Consider the following 22004-nt stretch of genomic DNA (forward strand, 5'->3'; position numbering starts at 1 on the left):
CAAATAAATCGGTAGTGAGGAAATCGGTAGTGTTGTCATGGGTTTTAGCGGCTCTGCGCCACCGCGCTATCACACAACACTAAATCCGCGGCCCCGCCCACCTCCGCTGTCACTGCCGCCACGTCGGTTTACACGTCCGGGTCCAGGTGCGCCACGTATTCCCCTTGCGGCAGCAACGCGAAGGAAGAGCACGCCGAGCCGAGCACCTCCTCTCCTTGGCCCCGCGATTCCGAGTGGACAGCGGACGCGCAGCTCGCAGCGCAGCGAGCGGTTCAGTCAGTCCGTTAGATCGGGTGCCTGGTTGTAGTGGCTGTGTCTTCTCCAACGAAATCGTCGAGCCATGTCATCGCCTCGGGTCGCTGTGGTAAGAGAAATATCGTATCAGCCTTCTAATAATGCGCCTACACACCGCGCGCTTAGCTTGGTCTTCTTTTTAAGAGTGACTCGCAATGCGCGCTCGCGATGCATGCGTGTGTATACGATGCGGAAAAGCGTATACGGAACTCGGAAACTCGTGCCGGCCTTGAGACGCTGCTTGCGTCACGTAATTCATGTACTCTTTTCGTGCGTCCTTGCTTGTGTGCGACTCTCGCAAACGTCGGTGCTCTTGTGTCGACCGGTTCTTCGCCACCGAGGGGGTCGAAACGGACCGCGAACGGACGCGCAATCGGTCGCGCGCGCGTGCGGGCCGTTAGACTCTTTCCCTCTGCCACCTCCTCTCCTGGCAACGCCCCGCGCGTGTCCGGCTGTCCGTTTAGGACGATGTGACCATTGTTATACTTTGAGCTTCTCTTGTGCCGGCTCCTATCTCTCAGTGCATGTGATTGTCTATATTTTTTACGCTTTTGTGTGCGAGGGAGGGACAGAAGCGGACTTTTTCGACTGCTATATTTGCCACTTATGTCCTTTTTCTGTATACTTGCACGGCGTTCGTTACTTGAGCCGACGTTAAAATTACAGTTTATTTCTTCTTTTCTTTTATACATTTGTGCATCAGATTTCTCACGCTTTCAGTGATTTTCGTACGCCAACGACACTCTCACCAAACCAACATACTACCCTATTGTATACGGATACTGATGCTCGTGGGGGCGGCGTTTTCTTTTAGTCAGTGATTAAATAAAGTGTACTATATTCAAATTAGGCGAAATTTCTTACGCTGTTGAAGGGAAAGTGCCACGACAGTTGCTTTCTTACAGAAAAAAATTGCGCTGGCTGTTACAGGCGGGCTTGTACTAATATTGTTTCCTTATTTGACCTGTACAGCGCAGTCCATATGCGACCGCCTAAGCTGTTCTGTTATTGCGGGACGGACAGAACGCACATATTGTGAGCTGTTACGCTGCCCTCCCTAGAAGGCCAGCACAGTGAGTGGCTGAGTAAACATGCAGTATAGATAAGGTGATTCTTCCACAGACGCGGCTCTTGCAATCTTCGCGGAGAGAGTGTAATCGGCGCGTTTGTCGGCTGCGAATTCCAGGAGGCCGACATAACCGCCCTGAAGTTCCCCCGTATGCTGGATTCTTCAACAGCCCTATATATGGTCTTTGTGCACGAAAGAAATACACGCACACACAGAAATGCACGTAAACTTACAAAATGCGTCCATAAAGTCAGAGTATACATAATACTGTCGTAATTTATGAAATTGAGAATGAACTTTGACGAGAAATGTTTCGCTATAGTTTGCGCTAATCTAATCTAACAGCGTCCACGGATATTCGCCAAAAGTGCGACGGAACGTGGGTGAGGACGCATACGATACGTGGTTCTGGTTAATCCACGGTCTGCTGCATGCATGGTTCGATATGGACTCGCTTTCATCCACTATAGAAAATTCGTATGATGCAAGATCAGGAATGCGACAGTGCCTGCTCAGCTGAGCGTATATATATATATATATATATATATATATATATATATATATATATAAATTAAGGTCGGTCCACCGACCGAAACTGTCGGGTAGATAAACCTAAGATAACCGCGAAGTTGTGCTTCTCATTTTTCTAAATACGCTTGGCCCATTGAAAAATCCAATTACTACTATATATATATATATATATATATATATATATATATATATATGTGTGTGTGTGTCTCGAGACGACAGATGCCGCGAATAGTAAATGCGTTAGCATTTCTATGCCTACCCGACGAGGAAGCCCGTCCGCCCGTCACGTAAGACGAAAAGCGCGGCAGCAGCAGTGAATTCTGATTGGCCTTCGTGCTGCATCTCGCACAACGCTATAACTAAGCGGCAAGAACACAGCGCGCGCGAAACTATCCGCACTCGGCGCACTCTGTCCCCTATACGCAGATCGCTTTCAAGGTATAGGGCCCGCGCGGCCGCCCTATACGCAGCCGCCGCCGGATTATAAGGTTGATCACGGTTGATAAGGGTTCGACGCGAATGGATAGGCGCTAAAGAGCGTATAATGATCGGAACGTCATCAGCGCACCTGGTACCGCCACCTGCATTATAGTTTGCGTGCGTCATCAATTCCCCTTGCGCCGCCTGCTTGTGCCTCGAGCGGCCAGTCACGCGGCAATTTTGCGTGTACTCGCGGGCTTCTTTCACGCTCGGAAGCTTCTTTCACGCTTCTTTCATGCTCCTTTCACGCTTTTATGTAGCACGTATTGAGTAACAGAAAGCTGTATCGGGAGTTTTTCATGTTGCTCTACAATTTTCTCATTGAGCCGGCTTTTCATCTAATTGTAATATTTTAAAAGTTGATTAATTAATTACGACTGGTTATCTAATTAGGCGGAATGCAAAAATACTCTGAGTATCTCCAACCGAAGGCAAACAGCTTTACATGGGTTTTGTACAGCTACGTGGCATTTGCATATTTTAAAATCTTGCTGCATGATAATTGGGGCACCCTGTATAGAAGGGGCCTGTCAACAGGGTGCCTGTCAACAGGGCGCAGGCGTGGGGTTGGTGGTTTAAATAGAATTTTCCAACGAACGAGTAAATCTTTTGACCACAAAGTGTTGGCGTATAGCGCATTTTGGAAGGGGCAACAATGCGTCTTTGTGTGCCGACCTCCTTGTCACGCACGCGCGGATATCTTGACCCGCTCGCAGACAATTCGAGAGCCTTCCCCTGTCACACACCCTGTGAACGAGGCGCCAACGCCGGGAATTCCAAAGCCGACTAATCAGCTTCCGAACATAACCCCACGAAAGCACGTACAATTAGTGTGAGGCCTTCTGGTGCGTCAGCGAACGCCGGTTGTGGTCCAAAGACCGAGTCAGAGCCCAGAGTTGTTAAAGGACAACAAAATATATTCTTAAAATAAGGCAGTTACATACACACATAAACACTTCGGCTAGGCATATCACAATGAATTTCAGATGGCTGTTAACATAACTCTGGAAAATAATTAACGACAAGCACTAAGAGTTGAACACGTACTGTGCAGAATGAATAGGAACACAAAGTGCCCACTCGTATTAACCCGTGCTGGTCTTGAGCCAGACGATCTCGTCGTAGCTTGAGGCAAATCTCGAAGAAGGAACTTCCGGAAATGCAGACGTTCGAGACGCTATAGTCGATGAGTTCCTATAGCTTGCCGGGAAATCCCCTTCTTCTGCAGGCGGTTAGTCTTCACATCACATCTCTTCACCGGCGCGGTCTGATCCCCCTATCGATTCCCGCATGGCGCTTTTATCGCCTTCGCCGGCGTTTCTCGAACTTTCTGACGGAGTCGGGCGCCCGTAGGATGAACAAAGCCTGGGAATCTTCTAGACATTTCTTGCGTTTTCGGCCGCGGCTGCCGAAGAGTCTTCGAGGAGGATGGTGACTCATCCGTTGGCGCATGCTCGGGCTGTCGTACTCCCTCTCTCTCTCTCTCTCTCGGCTCGCCGTGCGTCGGGGCCTGAGAGAGCGTTTCGGCGCGTGCTTTCTCTCTCCTCTCTCGATACCGTAACATTCGCGTATTTTGTCGAAGCGTCTAGTCTCGTTGATCGCGTCGGCTGTCTGTGGCTTATGCGCTCTCTCCCTCTGTCGAAGCTGCCGCGGGGCCACCTTGCTCTTTGTTGACTTGTGTGATACGCGGCGCGCGCGCGCTTAGATTGTGCGCACTTTTGTGACAGCCCCCAAGTATACGTTTGTTCTTTAAAGAAAAAGCGTGCACACATTCATCGACTACAGCAGTATGTGCACTTCTCTATATGCGCAGGTTACAGGTAGCAACAAGGGCATTGGGTTCTGCGTAGTTAAGTTCCTGTGTCAACAGTTTGAAGGAGATGTCTTCCTCACAGGTCAGTGCACTGCATTTTGCGTCAATACAGTGTTACTGCTTATCATACGTCGTTTCTTCGAAATTGTTTAACATAAAGAGGCAAAAAACCATGGACGCATCTTTTAATTGGTTCCGAAGTCAATGCAGGAAAGGTACATAATTTTGCTTTTTCTTGTGTTAAGGGTCTCGTGGATGCAGTTTAACTTTACAGGGAATGGTATGTGTTTTGTTGTATGCCATTTTATGGGGGATTCAAAGGATAAAATCAAATAATGAACGCTAACTTCAACAGCCTATACGAGAACGTTGCAATAGATGGGTACAAAAGGCGCCCTTATGCACGGAGCACTTTCATCAAAGGAAAACGCGACACACAGAGAGCATCCAACACTGTAAAATATAAATACCAGCGCATCTGCTTTTACTGACATGCATATTGCATAAGAGGAATAAGCCTTGTGCACTGTTAATTACTCCAGAGAGAAAGAGAGAATGTTTAATGAGGGGAAAGGCGGAGAGGTTGGCCGGAGGAGTATGTCTCTGGTCTGCTACTCTACACAGGAATAAAGGGAAAGGGAAAAAAATACAGCAAAATTGAGAAGGAAGAGGAATGATGATGGAAAAATACTATGTATGTGATAAGCACCTACTGTCTGGTCAGTATAATTTTACGTGTCCTTGACAACTGCACAAGAAGGCACATACTATAGGTACACGCACTCTATTCATACACACAACACTATAATACTCATAACTATATAAAAGCTTACAAAGACAAACTCTTGCGTCAGAGTTTCAAATCGTACTGCTTGTAACAATCAATGACAGGCATCGCAACACCAGTTCACAGCCTCTTGTGCAGACTGGATCTACATGAAAAGTCTAACACAGCCTTTGCTGCTCATATACTCCATTCCCGGCCTCTTCACAAGCTCCTAGAAGAGTGTCCTCAGAAATAGACCGGAAGTCTATAGATGACACAGTCGCTACTAACAAGAAGGCAACATTATTAACGGTGTCTCTATCACGGTGGCTTTTGTAGTGTTATGAATGGAGAGTTATGAATTCCAGCTTTCAAAAAGTGTTCTCTTTTATGAACAGCCAGGGATGAGAAGCGTGGGAATTCAGCCGTGGCAGAGCTCAACAAGCAGTTGCTGCGCCCAAAGTTTCACCAGCTTGACATCGACGACATTGAGAGTGTACGCAGATTTCGCGACTTCCTCAAGAGCACATACGGTGGCCTGGACGTGCTCGTGAACAATGCCGGCATTGCTTTCAAGGTAAGTGAATGCAGTGCACTCTCCTTAAGCAGAATTCTGTTGTGTTGAATTCTTGAATAACATATATATTAGAGGTGTTTGTTTAGTGTTCTGCAGATACAGCGCGCAAGAGTTGACTCTTCGCCGGAACTGTTATGACCCGCGAAAGACTGTACGTCGACTTGCGGTAATTTCATAGTAGTTAGTTCAGCTTTTCTGACGCGTTCACTGTCTCAAATGGGCCTCTGGCTGCTGAACCATAAGGCAATGATTTCCCGCGGTTGACCTATACACTGACGATGCATATGCTCGTCGACTGGCTTAATTCTTTCGAAGCACCGAACAATGCTGTCACTTTCAAGGCGGTACTAAACGCAGCACCGAGAGAACTTGCACACATGCGATGGATAATTATTCCTTGCCCGTTTTTATCATCCTTACGTGTGCTCGCGTGCATTTGCGTTTACTCGTTGTCCGAAACCTTCCAAGCGCGCACATGTTCCTGCAGAGTGTCATGTGAGAACCCGTGCCACTTTCCGCACGGTACCTGCCGCGTCGTGTCGCAGCCTATATGTGTGTCATAACGAGTCTTAACGACATGCTGGCTAATCAGCGCGCCATGTCAAGTCTCTATTTTTTTCTCATGTGCCCACTGTCCTTCCTCTAACTGCAGCAAGCCTCTACAGCACCGTTTGCAGAACAAGCGGAGGTCACTGTGAAGACGAACTTCTTTGGGACACTCAATGTCTGCAAGGAGCTCTTTCCTTTGCTGCGGCCACACGCCAGGTTCGTTTTTCTAATCTCATGCGCTGAACTTGGGATTTAGTTACGCTTAGGTTTAGTAATCTGAACTATAACGATGCATAATGCACGCGCATAGCTGTGCTTTAGAATAGAATCTGCTTTTGTAACGTGATTTGGTGACCGCCATCGCATACTGTCGCATTTCAACACAAACGAGTAACGCTGCTCCAAAGGCCAGACTCGGACGGCTCGTGCAGCTGTGTTTGCGCATATGAGCTCGCGCAGCAACGCATCGCGGTGCGGTGCGGAGTGCGGCTGCTTCCTCAGCCGCACACGCGATTACTGTTCTCTATTGAATATCGATAAGTTCGCTTTTCCGCAAGACGTAGTCTCGTGGTGGTTGAGCTTGTCGCTTAATGAAGTTCGAAATCGGGGGTGGGGGACAAAGATCTCTCGTCTCCGTTTATCTCTCGTATAGCATGTTTCCGTATATATAGAATGCGGTATTTTTTCTTAAGGTGATTATTACATAGAAACTCCCATACCGCACTCTAAAAAAGAAAATGTAAATGCGGTATATACAGGTGATCTATGTATAATGTCTATGGGCGATTATTCTTGCCGCCACAGTAAGCGTTCGGCTGGCTGTCATATCGGCTGACTGTGTAGCCGACGTGCCCGGCCACGGCAGAGAAAATATACTCAAGCACGCAAAGTTCGGCCACCGACCACTAATTTCAGAAAAAAGAGACACCCGAGAATACAATGCGTCTTTCCTAGATGTTCCATCATTGCAGAAGAGCAATAACGATAACGGAAATGTTTAAAATGAGAGGGAGCCAGACAGTGTGCTCTTATCAGTGGAATGACTTTACACTCATACCGCTTGATTTGTTTCTTCGCTTAGTGTCACAAGTTTGTCGAATGTGGACATAAATACTGCACTCAACGTGGCCATGGCTCCCACATAAGGGCGCATATGGGCCTTAATAATGTGCACCGATATGCTGAATGTTTGCTTTGTGATTTTGTGCGCATCCTGTTTACAGAGTGGTTAACGTGAGCAGCATGGCCGGCATGCTCCAGAGAATTCCTGGAGAAGAACTCAAGAAAAAGTTTAACAACCCCGAAATTACTCTAGAAGAGCTTTGCAGCCTCATGAAGGAGTTTGTGCAGTGAGTATCTACTCGTCTGTATTATGGAGCTTTTCTTACGAGCGCACCGCATGACTGTATTTGTGCTGTATTGTAATTTTTGTGACAAAATAGGGATGCTAAGGATGGCAAGACTGATGAAAAAGGTTGGGGGCAGTCGGCTTACAATGTGTCCAAGGTTGGAGTCACTGTGTTGTCCTTCATCCAGCAGCGTGAATTCAATGCAGACCCTCGAGAGGACCTGGTTGTGAACGCTGTAAGTAGAGATGTTTAATTTTTATCGCAGCTATTTATATAGAATCATACAGAAGCAATATGAAATGCATATTTACGCATGCATGCACACAGCACACACAAGTCACACGCAGGAACCTACGATTACACACGTGCACTGACGTTCAGATGATAAGACCATTAGTTTTTAGGCTGGTTGTTTCGCACTTATCTGTGACAAGAACCCAAGCTTTGGACCTGCTTATGAACGCGGAAGTGCAGCCTCGCAGTACCTTCTCTCTCTCTCTCTCTCTTTTTCAATGTGTATTACGTTCTACTCACAGACTTTCTTGTTCATGCAGATCGATAAATTTTGAGTTACATATATTATACAGAAGAAATTTTCAATCAACACTAACCTTGTGGACACCCAGCAGACAGGGAATCTCTTGGCTGCCCAGTGATTTCTTTCTTGAATTTTTTTTAACAAAGGTGCATCCAGGCTATGTGGACACTGACATGTCAAGCCACAAAGGGCCCTTAACACCGGAACAAGGTAAGCAGCTTTATGTGTACTGGGCACTTAGTTTTTTTAATGTGATCGTTTACTTTCCCAATTGTCGAGCATTTTGGATGAATAAAATTCGTTCACCTTCATTTTCAAGAGCTTAGCATGCAAGTACAACAAGCAAGCTTTGTTGTACCTTGTTGCTACACGCGTCTATACAGCACATTTAAACAACAACAACAACAACAACAACAACAACAACAACAACAACAACAACAACAACAACAACAACAACAACAACAACAACAACAACAACAACAACAACAACAACAACAACAACAACAACAACAACAACAACAACAACAACAACAACAACAACAACAACAACAACGACAACAACAACGACAACGACGACAACAACAACGACAACGACAACGACGACAACAACAACGACAACGACGACAACGACGACAACAACAACAACAACAACAAACAAAAAACAAACAAAAAAAAACAAACAACAAAAACAACAAAAACAAAAACAACAACAAAAACGACGACGACAATAACAGCAACAAAAAGCAAGGCAGATTTGCACTTAGGCTTACTTTCCGCAGCAGTGGCCGCTAGGTGTCTGGAGGTGTCTGGTGCGTGACGCAGGTCTGTCGACTTTACCACTTAATTCACCGGTCTAGGTTAATTATAACATGCCACTTACCTGTACATACCTGCATCATACGAGTTAATAAGCTTACAAGCTCAATTACTGGCAAACTAATCAGTGGAACTGACGTTGTTTTCCTTCGTTAGCATGCCCTTAACGCATAGCAAAAGAGATACCTAAATGATACTGGACGAAAACGTAAACAGGAGAAGAAAACACTTATGTCGTATCACTCTGTAATTGATTGCAGTTTTATCGGGACTTGCTCCCGCATCTGGCAAGAGCCTTGTGTTGCGACCGAAAATTATCATAATCATCTCGTCCTGACATAAGAATTTGGGGGCCACAGCACTACTTTGTTATCAAAAGGGCACTTGAATGATCTGATGGCTTTGTCGAGGTACCCCCATGGTCTCTGTTCTAGGAGCACGGGCATCGTGCCGTCGTCGTGCGAATTAATGATGTTACGAGTGGCGCTTGAGGCTGGGTGACACTGTAGTTACCGCATGTGCTCCCACACGGAGCATGTGACACTCTGCGATTTCTTTGTAGGGTTCCGTTTCATCGCGTTTTATAACAGTAGTAGTAGTAAGTGGTTCGTGAGGAAAGGGAAAAGGTTGGCGCTATCTTCTGCAGCCCTTGAGGGAGCAAGGCTCAGCGCCACATTCAGTCCTCGGTAGCATGATTCTTCGAAGTGGCACTTATATCAAAGCGCCCATAGTTGCCATAGGTCATTATACTAGCGAAACACTTTTGAGCTTGTACGTAAAACGAACTGCATGTACTCTAATATCGGCCCATGCACCAGTACAGCACTGACGCTGAGTCTGGACCATTCAAAAAAAAAAAAAAAAAAGAGAGAGAGAAACCGCAAACAGCCCAAACGGATTCTAAAGCATCGCACAGTTTATGCACAACAAAAGCACCATAATACATTACTGAGTACCGTAACTGGTAACGAATATCGCCGTATATAGGTTCGGTATTGCACTGACTTCAGGATTGACACTCGCACCTTGGACCAGTGTCCTTCAAGACGGGAGTTGCGGGTGGCTGTTTTTCGTTGTTGTGTTCAAGGGGCGTTAGCTATCTGAGCCGTGCCAACACCTCTTGGAGGTGTTGGCTATGATTTTGCGAGTGTACGTGGGAGACACCGGAAGAGAAAAAAATATGCTACAGAAATTCTGAGAATTGTCTATTAATGCGTAAGCATTCTTTGGCTCGGCGCTTACAGCTAACGCCCGTTGAACACAACAACGAGAAACCGCCACTCGCAGCGTCTGCTTACTTGCTTTTCCTAGCTTAAGCATGTCTACCAATCACTTTTCCGGTGCAAAAAAAGAAAATAAAAGAAAATATATTCGTGTACTGAACGCCGTGGAGCGAAGTTTCCAGGAAGCTGCATGGCCCCTTCAAACGATCGTATCAACTGAGCCGGAACGCCGTCACAAACGATTTTACCGTAGTTTTTTTTTTTAATTTTAATTTTCTCTTTTTACTTTTTGTTACGACCTTGACGCTGCGGCGGCAATGTCACCAGTTTTTTTACCGTGACCAAGAATATATATTATTATTGAACTATTATCACATGTAGCAATGAGTTATTCTTACATTTATACTCAGCAGCCTCACAGCAGGCTTCTCTGCACACACACCCATAATGCGGAAAAGTAAGCTTTCAAGGCGGCCAGACGAGAACGGTTTTCTCTGATCAATTATCTCTCCCTTCTTCTACTTCTTCTTTTTTTTCCAATTGTTTCTTATCGCTTATAATGCAATCAACTATCTACATTTACGCTCTTATAAAGATTAAATGTCCTAACTTCTCATTTTTGTGCAGATACAAAGCATTACACTTTTCGCATGCCAGATTTTCGCATGCTAGGGTACGCGCCAAAGAATACTTGCGCATTAAAATTTGGCAGACTCGCCTGAAGGGCGAATCGTTAATAGTGTAGCAAGGTTTAGCGTTGCTCTTGAACTGCTCGGACGGCGTTGTAACTATAATGCGGCTGCGACGTGGCTTGAAACAGCACGCAAAGCAACTTCTGCTGGGCATGCAGAAGGTACAGCGCCCCCTGGTAGCTACCAGGCGTCTGAGAACGCTAGCGTAACGATCGCCGCCAGTGGCGTTGCAGAGCCGTCGCACCTCGACGCTGCACGAGATGAGACTACGAGTTCGACCGTCGGCATTATTCAGCGTTTAGTGAAACATTAAATCCGTGAAATTGTACCACATTGAGAGTGTGAGCCCAAACATCGTTTTGAATTTTTTAACGGTTCAGGATAAAAGGCATACACTGCCAACGAAGTGTTTCATGACTCTTCTTTGGCGCCCTCCAATCGCCTAAATTCTGATTAATAAATCCCTCAGCACCATAAAACCTGCTCAGAGCAACTTTGGTGTATCAATAAGTTAGCATAAGTGCTCCGCTCCTGCATCTGCAGCGGATACCCGCCAATTACTTTTGACAAGCTCAGGGACAAAGACAGCCCACAAAAATGTACTTAGGGATCCGAAGTTCACAACTAACAAAGGTGAAGACTGTGAGCGATGGCTCATAGACATTACATTTCGTAAGTTGCTATTGCAGTATCTGCATAAAGCTGGCCTCCGTGATCTTATATAGTTTCATTCCTACACTGTATACCGCGTGGCAACCCAGATGAATAAAATAAAAATGAATGCATAACGTTGCATATTTATAGCGGTGTATATAGGTGTATATACACGTTGTATATATAGTTGTATATAGCGGTGTATATAGAGTGCAAGAATTGGGTTGAAGATGAATATGCAGAAGACAAAGATAATGTTCAATAGCCTGGCAAGGGAACAAGAATTCAGGATCGCCAGTCAGCCTCTAGAGTCTGTAAAGGAATATGTTTATCTAGGTCAATTACTCACAGGGGACCCTGATCATGAGAAAGAGATTTACAGAAGAATAAAATTGGGTTGGAGTGCATACGGCAGGCATTGCCAAATCCTGACTGGGAGCTTACCACTGTCGTTGAAAAGAAAAGTGTACAATCATTGAATTCTACCGGTGCTAACATATGGGGCAGAAACTTGGAGGTTAACAAAGAAGCTCGAGAACAAGTTAAGGACCGCACAAAGAGCGATGGAACGAAAAATCTTAGGAGTAACGTTAAGAGACAGGAAGAGGGGGATCAGAGAACAAACCGGGGTAGGCGATATTCTAGTTGACATTAAGCGGAAGAAATGGAGCTGGGCAGGCCATGTAATGCGTAGGATGGATAACCGGTGGACCATTAGGGTTACAGAATGGATACCAAGAGAAGGGAAGCGCAGTCGAGGACGGCAGAAAGTCAGGTGGGATGATGAGGTTAGGAAATTCGCAGGCGCAAGTTGGAATACGCTAGCGCAAGACAGGGGCAATTGGAGATCGCAGGGAGAGGCCTTCGTCCGGCAGTGGACATAAAATATAGGCTGATGATGATGATGATGATGATGATGATGATGATGATGATGATGATGATGATGATGATGATGATGATGATGATGATATAGTTGTATAGCATCCAACCTACCTTCCTATATGTGTGCAGTTATTTTAAAAAATTGGCTCCGCCAATGCAAGTCGTTCAGGAGTAGCGTAAGGACAGGCGTATATTTTTTCTTCTTTTTTTTTGGGGGGGGGGGGGGGGAATCTCACAGTTGTAAGCAAGCGTTTAGCTGGTTTCACATTTAGCTGTGACCGCTGATATTTTGCCTTGATTGTCACTTGTCAATACAGGTGCCGATGCTGCAACCTACTTGGCTCTCCTGCCTCCAAACGTCCAGTCACCCAAAGGAGAGTTTGTCTGGCATGACCGCACGATTACCCCGTGGGACAAGTAAAAGAAAAAAAAAGCCCTTAATGCACTGAACTACCTACGATCTTGTATTCGTATAACCCGGCACTTTCTGGCCCCTCAAGAACAAAACCAGTAAAAGCGTGCACACGGCTTACTGTTACTGCCGAGAAAAAAAAAAGTGACCTGTTTTGTTTTTGTATTTTGTTTTTGTGAAAATAAAATTTCATCTGAATTCATTGTTGCAAGCAGATAGTTGCTGGATCACACATCAATTTCTAATGTCAGTTTTAGGCTTGATTTAACGAACGACAGAGCAGCGAAATTTGCAATTTAACTATCTCTTTGTGACTGCCATAGAGAACTTCCGAATAGACTACTGATTACCTTTCTCGATACGGAGACGTAATTTTACATTGGAGTGCGAAATTAGCATGAAGCTGTGCTTTAATTTTGTTACGAAAGCTCCTTTAAAATATCACACGTTTTACTGACACTGTATTCTTCGTTTACAATTTCTCGCTCGTCTTCATTTTAATCTCGTTTTAGGTTTCGTCCTTCCAATGTGCTTCTTTCAAGTTCGCTTAAAAATGCAAATCTATTCCTTCATTTACCTACGCGGCTACGTACGCACGTGTCTGTGTATGCATGTGTGTCTGTGCATGCACTGTGCATACTCATGCATACACATATCGCTACAGGTCTTTCTACATGCTCAAAGCTTGCGTTTCTCGTGCTTTATGTGCACGTATATTTTCAATCTTGACATTCCCCTGACGAAAACATTTTTCCACTGTTTAATTTTTTTAGGAGTGTTCTCTTTTTTGAGTAAAACAATGCACACTCCTCTTTTTCTGGCTGGTAATGCAAGATAAACAAGTGATGTGCTGAATTGGGAGTTGTGTGGTGCACGCATTAGTTTGGACATTTGAAAAAAATAAAAATAAGTTGTCGTTAGCCACAGAACAAACTCGATGCTGAAGCAAGCCACGATGATACAATTGGGCGTCGTTGCTTGAAACGAGAGGATCAGGGGAGGGGTTTTTGCGGGCCGCCTCTCCGGGTGCCACTGAACCTAGTGATGCCACTGGGTAGCTCACATCGTAGTTAACTGGTGATCTATTAGTGTATCGGAATGGCTGCCAATGAAGTGGAACCTCAGTCAATGCAGCAGCGGTGTGATTGATTAGGACATTTGCTGGCGTATTTATAGGATGGAGTCGGCTAGCATAGGGTTAGGATGTCTGTATATCGCTATGATGACTGGATATCGTCTTCATCCTGCAGTAGACATATAGGCTGACGATGATAATAAATCACAGATCGCGACATTGCAAACGCACTTACATGAAGGACCTATAATACTGTCGTAAATTCCGTGGTCCGTGCATGCGGCAGGCGCAGCTATATTATCCCACATGCTGTGGCCAGAGGACACCTATATGCTATCACAAAGAGTGCTGCTTACACATCAAATTTGGCGTTGTGTGTTTTGCCCCACCAGCAATGACTGCAGACACAAATCACGAGCTCCTGGGACGCAAAAGTTTGAACTTGACATGGTGCTACGGCCCTGTGCTACAGCTCAAAGGTTAAACAAGCTGCCAGATAATTTGCCACGTCCCCATAAGTTTCATCGTTAAATACCGTGCGCGCGCCTTTTTCTTCTGTATTCTTGCATCAGCGTTGGCTTGTTAATAACACGCACCTGTATGACTACGTTCGAGGTAGCTCAGAAAATGAAAGTCCCGAAAATGTTTGTCTTCTTCGAAAGTTCCATAAAATATTACTCAGGAACAAAGAGCTAGGGCATACAGTAAATTCTTATATCATTGCATCACAATTATTGTTACGAGCGTGCTTATCTATAGGTTATTATTCATACAACGGGCACGATACAAGCAATTTACGGTACAACATTCAGAGCAGTTGGATGTGACGTAGGATGTTTCTCACTTCCAGCGAAGATGACGTGCGCACAGTCGAGAAAGCACGCGGCAACGAAGCCTCCCAACATCACCCACGATACGACGGCGGAATGTTTTATGGGCAGGGCTTTGGCTTCACTGAGACACTTTGCGTGTCAGCATGCGCGCCGCGTAGAGGAGACCGCAATTTAAACGGCGCCAGGCCGGAAGTGCTCGCGATTGTGCGGGTGCAGCTTGGTGGGGAAGCGCGAGCCGTCGCCCAGGCTAGTGAACACGGGGAACAGCCACAGAAGCCGACTGCGGCCGAACACCTCGACGAAGTTGTTGCTGCAGCCGATGTTGAACGTGTCGCCTTTGTCCACGAACAGTGGGCTGCGCAGCGACTCCAGCGTGGTCCGGTTGAGCGCCAACAGCGTGACGTGGAAGTGGAAGAAGGAGCCAACGGACACGGAGAAGGCCACCGCCACGACAACCATGGTGGCGACCTGCACGCGGGTTTGTCCGGTGACTGGTTTTAAACATGCACACGCACGGTCGGACGGAGGAACAGACAATTTCCCTTTCTGTTGTGACGGTGACATGTGTCGCATTGCGATGAAAGGAATGTGGTTTCTTAATTCTAGCGGCTGCAGTTAGCGATTACGGGAATGCCGAGATAGGGCCTTGTTCGTTAAACCTGCTTACTCTAACCGCTCAAGAGCAATAAAAAGCACAGGCAAAGCGAATAAAAGTATATACACGAGTGAGACCACACATGGGTGTGTCGCTCCGTCGGTGTCTTCTTGTGCTTGAACGGTATATACGCGGCACCACCATTAAACGCAGCGAACGCAGTAGTTCATTCTGTCATGCGCCTGTCCAGAGGTGCTGTTGTGGACATCGTCAAATTCTGCGCTCCGAGCCAATCGCAGAGGCAGAAGCAGCGCCGTAAGCTAGAGCAGACAAGATGACGAATTCGACAGTATGACGGAAATTGGTAATCACCAGAATGGCACCCAGGATGCGGCATGCGAATATTTTGATCTGTGCCGGCCTTTTAGTGGCAAGTGCACGAGCGTCCGCATGATCCGTATGAACTCCGACTGGCTACCACGATAGATCAAAGTGGACTGACGGACCACCGCTACCTCTACTTAAGACAGCCCCATTTATGCACCAAGACAAGCTAACACATTATGACACCACAGTGCTCGTGGTGTCGTCTTTTCGTCTCGTGTTCCCGTCTGAGGTTTTGTGCAGTTAACTCTAGGATTATGATGACGCCGTATCTTTGTACAGAGAGGTCAGTAATTCGTCTGCAGAGGGTTCTCCCTGAGGAGGTTAACAGAGTAAAAAAAACAAAAAAAAAAAAAACAAAAAAAAAACAAAAAAACAAAAAAAAAACAAAAAAAAACGTATGTGTTTTTTACGCTGTTTCAAAAGACCTATATGATTGAATTAAAGCTTGTTGCTTGACGAATTGGTTACAGTTAACTTGACGCTTGTTAGCACAATGAAAATATCCTACGTGGGGAAGAAAGGTGTTGTGTTCCTATGTAGCGCTTGTCGGCGTCACGTCTCTATTGCACTAATGTATATCAATGTAAATATACGTTTACCTTCTGATGCAGTTTTGTAAAGTTTTTCTTGCAACCCTATAAATAATAATTCGCATTTCCCTTCACCGAAGCGCGTATACACACAGCCACGGTGAACTGACCTGTACCGCGGGCCCAGTGACACGCCAGTGGTTCCAGGGCACCTGGCGGAAGTGGCTTCCGGCCGTGAAGAGCGCGTACGTGCACAACAGGATGACGTACAGGTTGGCCAGCAGGAATGCCTTGTAGGTGCTGAAGCAGACACAGTTGTTGAACCACGGGCAGTGGTGGTCCATCTTGAGCACGCAGCGCCGGCACACGGAGCAGTGGTGCGCCCGGTCGGGCTTGATGCGTCGGCACACCTCGCAGTAGCGCACGGCGCCGTCCAGACCCCGGGTGAGGACGCCGCGCTGGCGGCCCAGAATCTCGAGGAAACCCTTGCGCTGCTCCTCGGTGCGCGCCTCCTGCAGCAGCCGCAGGTCCAGCTCGCTCAGGGTGAAGTAGGCAGGCACGGACGGCACGGGGGTGACGATGGTGGCCAGCTCGGACCATAGCAGCAGCGCCAGCAGCACGTGGAAGCCCACGATAAAGGCGAACCGCACCACGTCGTCGTGCACCACGGAGCCGCAAAACACGATCACGTAGGCGTAGTAGCCCCACGCCTTCACCAGCCAGCCGCCCACCACGGGAAGCCAGTCGATGCACTCTGTGATGCCGGACATATGTGTGGGCCCTTGCGAGCACTGCGCGCGTTGTTCCTTCTCGTGAGACAGGGCGCTGCCGATGATGCAACCGCACGCGATGCCTTCTTTTTCTTCTTCCTCGAGCAACTGGTCTCGAAACGTTGCGCGTAACCACGGGCGTCACTTGTTGGTGCAAAAATAAGTTGGACGTCGTGGTTGTTGCAACTCGTGAGAATTATACTCACAATTGATGATCGGTGGCACAGCGAGAAATATACTTCCCGCAGACCTCGCACAGTAAACACAACACGGCACACACCTACGAGAAGGGGTGGGTAGTGGAACGTGAGGTACAAGAAGTTATGCATTCATAAAAATAAAACAAAAAACACATAGCCACAAAATTATTTCAAAGAGTGTTGGGCACTGTTGTTGTTATTGCCTTTCAGATATGGCACGAGCGTGCCTATACAAATGGCGGCATTTCTCCTATATCTTCCTTGTCTTCAATCTCGTTCGACTGCATCCTCGCACTTTTCTAGTTTTCTTTACTGTTATTTATTTTCTAGTCCTTAAAACTTTTTCTATGCCATCTGCAAAAAAAATATAAATAGAACAGGCTCACTTTTTTTCAGGAAACCAACCTTAATTTTGCTCGTAATGAACTAAACGATATGCGCATCTGCACCGGCATCTCAGAGAAAGAAGAGGAAGCAAACGATTCCAGCACACGAGCCGCGCGGCGCGGACGTTCGTCATCGGCTCCTCCGTATGCCAGAGTAGGTTTAGTCGCCATGGCGCTGCTGGGTTCCGACGGCAGCGGAGAAACCGGCGATCTCCCGCCCGCCTTCCCGCGCAAACCTCGCAATGCCTCTCGGCGCAACCCCTGCGTCACGGCCACGGGCCAGTGCATCGCCGCTCTGGTGCGGCTCCTGCGGGCCTTGCTCTGCCCGATAGCCGGCTGCCACAAGCGGTTCCGGGGCGCCTTCGCCCTGTTGCGGCTCATGCCCATCGTTGTCGAGTTCATCGTGCTCGGCTGGGAGTACCACACGTACGTGCTGGTGATGTGCCGCCACCTGCTGGCGGACAGCGGCCTGGCTTACAGGCTCTCGCGCCTAGTCGGCTTCCACGTCACGCTGTTCGGCGCGCTGTGGCCCTTCGAGCGGCTGCTGCGCACGCCGCTCAAGCCGGTGCCCGTCTGCTTTTACGTGATGCAGCGCATGGACAGCGACGACCGGCGCCGGCGCTACTGCTACCGCTGCCACGTGATCAAGCCCGACCGGTGCCACCACTGCCAGATGTGCGGTACGTGCGTGCTCAAGATGGACCACCACTGTCCCTGGTTCAACACGTGCGTCTCGTTCGCCAACTACAAGTACTTCATCCTGTTCCTCTTCTACTCGTTCGTGCACTGCGCCTACGTGTCCTGGACCACGTTCCCGCACTTTGGCATCACGCCGCGCCTCATCCTGGGCTTCTGGCCCGAGCTCAACATCACCTTCCTCTTCCTCCTGTCGCTATTCTTCGGCCTGGCCTTCGTCGGTCTGCTGCTCTACCACCTGTTCCTCCTGTGCTTCAACTGCACCACGCTGGAGATGATTGCTCGGCAGGGGTTTCGACGCTACGACGTCGGCGTGTGCAGGAACATCGCGCAGGTGATGGGACCACACAAGCTGCTCTGGCTCGTACCCGTCTACACCAGCCTCGGAGACGGAGCAGTCTTTCCCCTGCGCTCCGACGTCGCCTAAAAACGCGTGGGCTGTGTGAGCCTGGAACGGGCGCGCTCGTTCGCGGCTCGCCCAGCTCTGGCTGCGTATTATTGACGAATGGGAACGTGGTGCGACCCGGTCTGGACACATGGTCCGTGGGGCAAGCTGGGATGCGCGTATGGCGTGGAGTAATATTTGCGAACTGTCAAGGCCGCCTTCCACAGGAGACCTTCGCCGGCCTAAAGCGAGGAGTAAACGTGGTTCTTTCTTTCTGTTCGTTTAATCTCCGCTTCTTTGTTAAACTTCCGAAGAACGAGGACAGACTCGGCTCGTTTTAAAAATGGGTAAATAGAACGCAGCTTTATCATATGCATGAAGTTTAGAGCGTTATAGGTACCAAACATATTTACAGATAGGAAAAATTTCATTTTGCTAATACTGGGAGTCGAGGACAGTGCAACGAGCGATGGAATGAAATATGATATATAGGCGTTACGTTACGAGTCAGTAAGGCAACGGTAGAACAAACGGGCGTAGCCGATGTTCTAGTTTAAGAGGAAGAAATGCAGTTAGGCAGTCCATGTAACGCGTGGGACAGATAACTGGTAGTCTATTAGATTTACGGGATTGGTACCGACAGAAGGCAGGTGCAGTCGAGGACGGGGGAGGACTGCGACTAAATAAAAAAAAAAGTTAGGGCATAAGTGGGTGTCATGCTGGCGCAAGACAAGGGTAATTGAAGATCGTGGATAGAGACCTTCGTCCTGCAGCAAACGTAAATAGGCCAGTGATAACAATGAATACTAGAACATTTTCCCACTCGTGAGACCCGTAGATGCATAGAACCTGAGTTTTGACCGGAACCTCGGACAATACAGTTCTGGGTTGCATTTTAAAACGTGGTATTCCGATTGACAAATGACAAGTAAACAATTGTGCCCGTGGCGAAAGAAGACTAGCTTAGTTCGAACCATGAGGACGTGCTGTCATCTGAACACGCTCGTCAACATTGATGCTGTTACAAAACGTTTCCCCGTTAAATTAGGAAAAAAAAAAAAAGGACAGGGAGTGAGGATAGCAGAGCTACTAGGTACCAGTTATCCATAGCTCGCTTAGTTGAAAGTCCAGTCGTATTGTTATGTTCTCTATACGCATACTCGTTTCACCGACAATGTGCCCGCGTAGTTGCTGTTGTTGCTCGTACATTGTGCCTGACACACGAAGCTTGGCGTGGTCACCCCGGATGAGCCATGCAATCTTTTCTTGCCATTTCGAAATGCCTGTGAAACTGCACGCACCGTACGCATCAAAGTCAGCCCGAGACCGCGCGCACATTCGACACTGTCCATGTTGTAACAAACTGCACGAGTGGCACTTCATTTAGGAAAGCGCTTCCGACACACAACCTATAGGAAAGGCTGGATATTATCACGTAGTAGTGACGCTGAACAGTCGTAAAACTGTGTATGACGAAACTGATTCTTTATTGGGCGAACCTGTGCCCACAAAAGCAAGCTACGCTCAAAGCACAACGAAAGCGGCGAACACAGTCGGCGGTCGTCGAAAATCTGATCAGCAGCGAAACGCGACGCCTTTTATAGATGAGTCATTGAATGTTCCAGATGATTCACTGGTGCCCGCGTGTCTTCCAGAAAGTTCTAGACAATTCGCGTCGGTCATACAATCAGATAACATAAGCGTCGGTGAAAACAGGCAACGGAAAGAAGCAACGATAACGTTCTAGAAACTTCCGATACAGGCGCGTCCTGCGCCGAGCGATAACGTTTAACATTTGTTAGCCGGTGGAAAGCGGCCACTGGTGAAAGATAAACGTGTATACGTGGCAATATGTATACGGTTCCCGGCCCATTCCTCTTGTTTTCAATAGGTCTGTTAGGTTCACCTGCACTTCGTGAACTAGTTGAGGCAATGCTGCACATCACCGTTCGTTTCATCGGTGCACAAGTGCAGCACACTTTGCGCCGTTGGTTTCAAAAAGAGCAGATTAAGTTCAGGTTCAGTTCGTGAACATTCTGCACCACCGGGAGTGTCAGTGCCGACATAGTGCAGCTACGTGCGAAACATGCAGCAGCCGATTTCTCCGGCGCCATGGCAGCAGCCACGACGGTATACGGAATATGACACTGCTATTGAACGGCGTACTGACAAGTTGCGCCGTCAATTGGCAACGACGGCAATCGCGTCCACAAGATTAGCCAGTATTCCGTGTGTGACCCTCGAATGTGTCCAGAGGTGGGCGGTAAAGGCGCTTGAACTCGAATTCAAAGTAGATTTTTACCACCGCATATCTCTCTCTCATGAGTGGTGGCGTGGAGTAGAGGTAGAACACCCGACTTCAAATCTGAAGGTCGTAAGTTCGAATCCTGCTCCATTCCACTACATTTTCAGTGGAGTGGTGCCTGACACCGGCAAAGAAAAAAAAATACATATTGCCGAGAGCTAGTGGGGCTATACTAGTTCAGGTGCAACCAAACTAGGCAGGCCCACTAAGCTTCATCAAAGTCACTCCCTCACCAGAACAGGAATTGGCCTCCCTGGTGCAGTATTCGGCCACTACCTCCCTCATGACTCCGACAATTAACCCATGGCCCTCAGTTCCCAGTGGCTGCGGAGCACCTGACCAAGGCGGCGGTCAGACTTGCTACGCGGCAGAGGGTGCTAAGAATATCTGGGTCAAGGCAGGCCGCCAATGGAAACTGAACCTGGCAACGTTCAACACGCGCACCCTCTCGAGTGAGGCTAGCTTAGCAGGACTATTTGAAGAATTATCAGGCATTTCCTGGGATATTATTGGCCTTAGTGAGGTTAGAAGAACTGGTGAGGCTTACACAGTACTGACTGACGGCCACGTCCTCTGCTACAGAGGTCTTCCAGATAAGAAGGAATCCGGGGTAGGATTTCTAGTGCATAACAACGTAGCGGGCAACATTGATGAATTCTACAGCATTAATGAAAGGGTAGCAGTCGTCGTAATAAAGCTGAATAGGAGGTACAAAATGAAGGTAGTACAAGCCTATGCCCCAACCTCTAGTCACGATGATGAAGAAATAGAACAGTTTTATGAAGATGTTGAACTAGCAATGAGAAAGGTGCAAACTCAGTATACTTTAGTCATGGGCGACTTCAATGCAAAAGTGGGGAAAAAGCAGGTTGGTGAGCAAGCCATTGGTAACTACGGCATCGATTCTAGGAATGCAAGAGGAGAGATGTTAGTAGAATTCGCGGAAAGGAATAGGCTCCGAATAATGAATACCTTCTTCAGGAAGCGCAGCAACAGGAAGTGGACCTGGAAAAGCCCTAATGGAGAAACAAGGAATGAAATAGATTTCATGCTCTCTGCCGATCCAAGCATAGTGCAGGATGTAGAAGTGTTAGGGAAGGTTAAGTGCAGTGACCATAGGTTAGTGAGGTCTAGGATTTCTCTCAATTTGAAGAGAGAGAGAGTGAAATTAGTCAAGAGGAAACAGGCCAACCTAGA

General features: G+C 47.4%; 3 protein-coding genes across 3 annotated transcripts; 2 read left to right on the forward strand and 1 right to left on the reverse strand.

Moving 5' to 3' along the window:
* Window positions 1-205: 205 nt before the first annotated feature.
* Window positions 206-12843, forward strand: LOC119442254 (carbonyl reductase [NADPH] 1). The gene is made up of 8 exons (XM_037707062.2): window positions 206-364; window positions 4188-4269; window positions 5352-5530; window positions 6183-6295; window positions 7303-7428; window positions 7522-7663; window positions 8113-8176; window positions 12551-12843. The coding sequence occupies exons 1-8, from the start codon at window positions 341-343 to the stop codon at window positions 12652-12654; spliced, it is 834 nt and encodes a 277-aa protein (XP_037562990.1). The 5' UTR covers window positions 206-340; the 3' UTR covers window positions 12655-12843.
* A 1166-nt stretch (window positions 12844-14009) lies between these two features.
* LOC119441182 (palmitoyltransferase ZDHHC20) lies at window positions 14010-16835 on the reverse strand. The gene is made up of 2 exons (XM_037705848.2): window positions 16236-16835; window positions 14010-15021 (listed from the first exon to the last, which is right to left on the reverse strand). The coding sequence occupies exons 1-2, from the start codon at window positions 16833-16835 to the stop codon at window positions 14725-14727; spliced, it is 897 nt and encodes a 298-aa protein (XP_037561776.1). The 3' UTR covers window positions 14010-14724.
* Window positions 16836-17437: 602 nt separating this feature from the next.
* On the forward strand, window positions 17438-18778 carry LOC119442257 (palmitoyltransferase ZDHHC15B). The gene has a single exon (XM_037707065.2). The coding sequence runs from the start codon at window positions 17471-17473 to the stop codon at window positions 18542-18544; it is 1074 nt and encodes a 357-aa protein (XP_037562993.1). The 5' UTR covers window positions 17438-17470; the 3' UTR covers window positions 18545-18778.
* Window positions 18779-22004: the final 3226 nt, after the last annotated feature.

Source organism: Dermacentor silvarum, chromosome 2 (genome assembly GCF_013339745.2).
Source record: "Dermacentor silvarum isolate Dsil-2018 chromosome 2, BIME_Dsil_1.4, whole genome shotgun sequence".
NCBI classification, from domain to species: Eukaryota; Metazoa; Arthropoda; class Arachnida; order Ixodida; family Ixodidae; genus Dermacentor; species Dermacentor silvarum.

Excerpts from the sequence above, each read along its gene's own strand:
- LOC119442254 (XM_037707062.2), top strand. The coding sequence starts at position 341 with ATGTCATCGCCTCGGGTCGCTGTG. Across the intron at positions 4,270-5,351 it reads AGGAGATGTCTTCCTCACAG|CCAGGGATGAGAAGCGTGGG; the intron begins GTCAGTGCACTG and ends TTTTATGAACAG. Across the intron at positions 5,531-6,182 it reads ATGCCGGCATTGCTTTCAAG|CAAGCCTCTACAGCACCGTT; the intron begins GTAAGTGAATGC and ends CTCTAACTGCAG.
- LOC119441182 (XM_037705848.2), bottom strand. The coding sequence starts at position 16,835 with ATGTCCGGCATCACAGAGTGCATCGACTGGCTTCCCGTGGTGGGCGGC. Across the intron at positions 15,022-16,235 it reads TCACTGGGCCCGCGGTACAG|GTCGCCACCATGGTTGTCGT; the intron begins GTCAGTTCACCG and ends ACCCGCGTGCAG.
- LOC119442257 (XM_037707065.2), top strand. The coding sequence starts at position 17,471 with ATGCGCATCTGCACCGGCATCTCAGAGAAAGAAGAGGAAGCAAACGAT.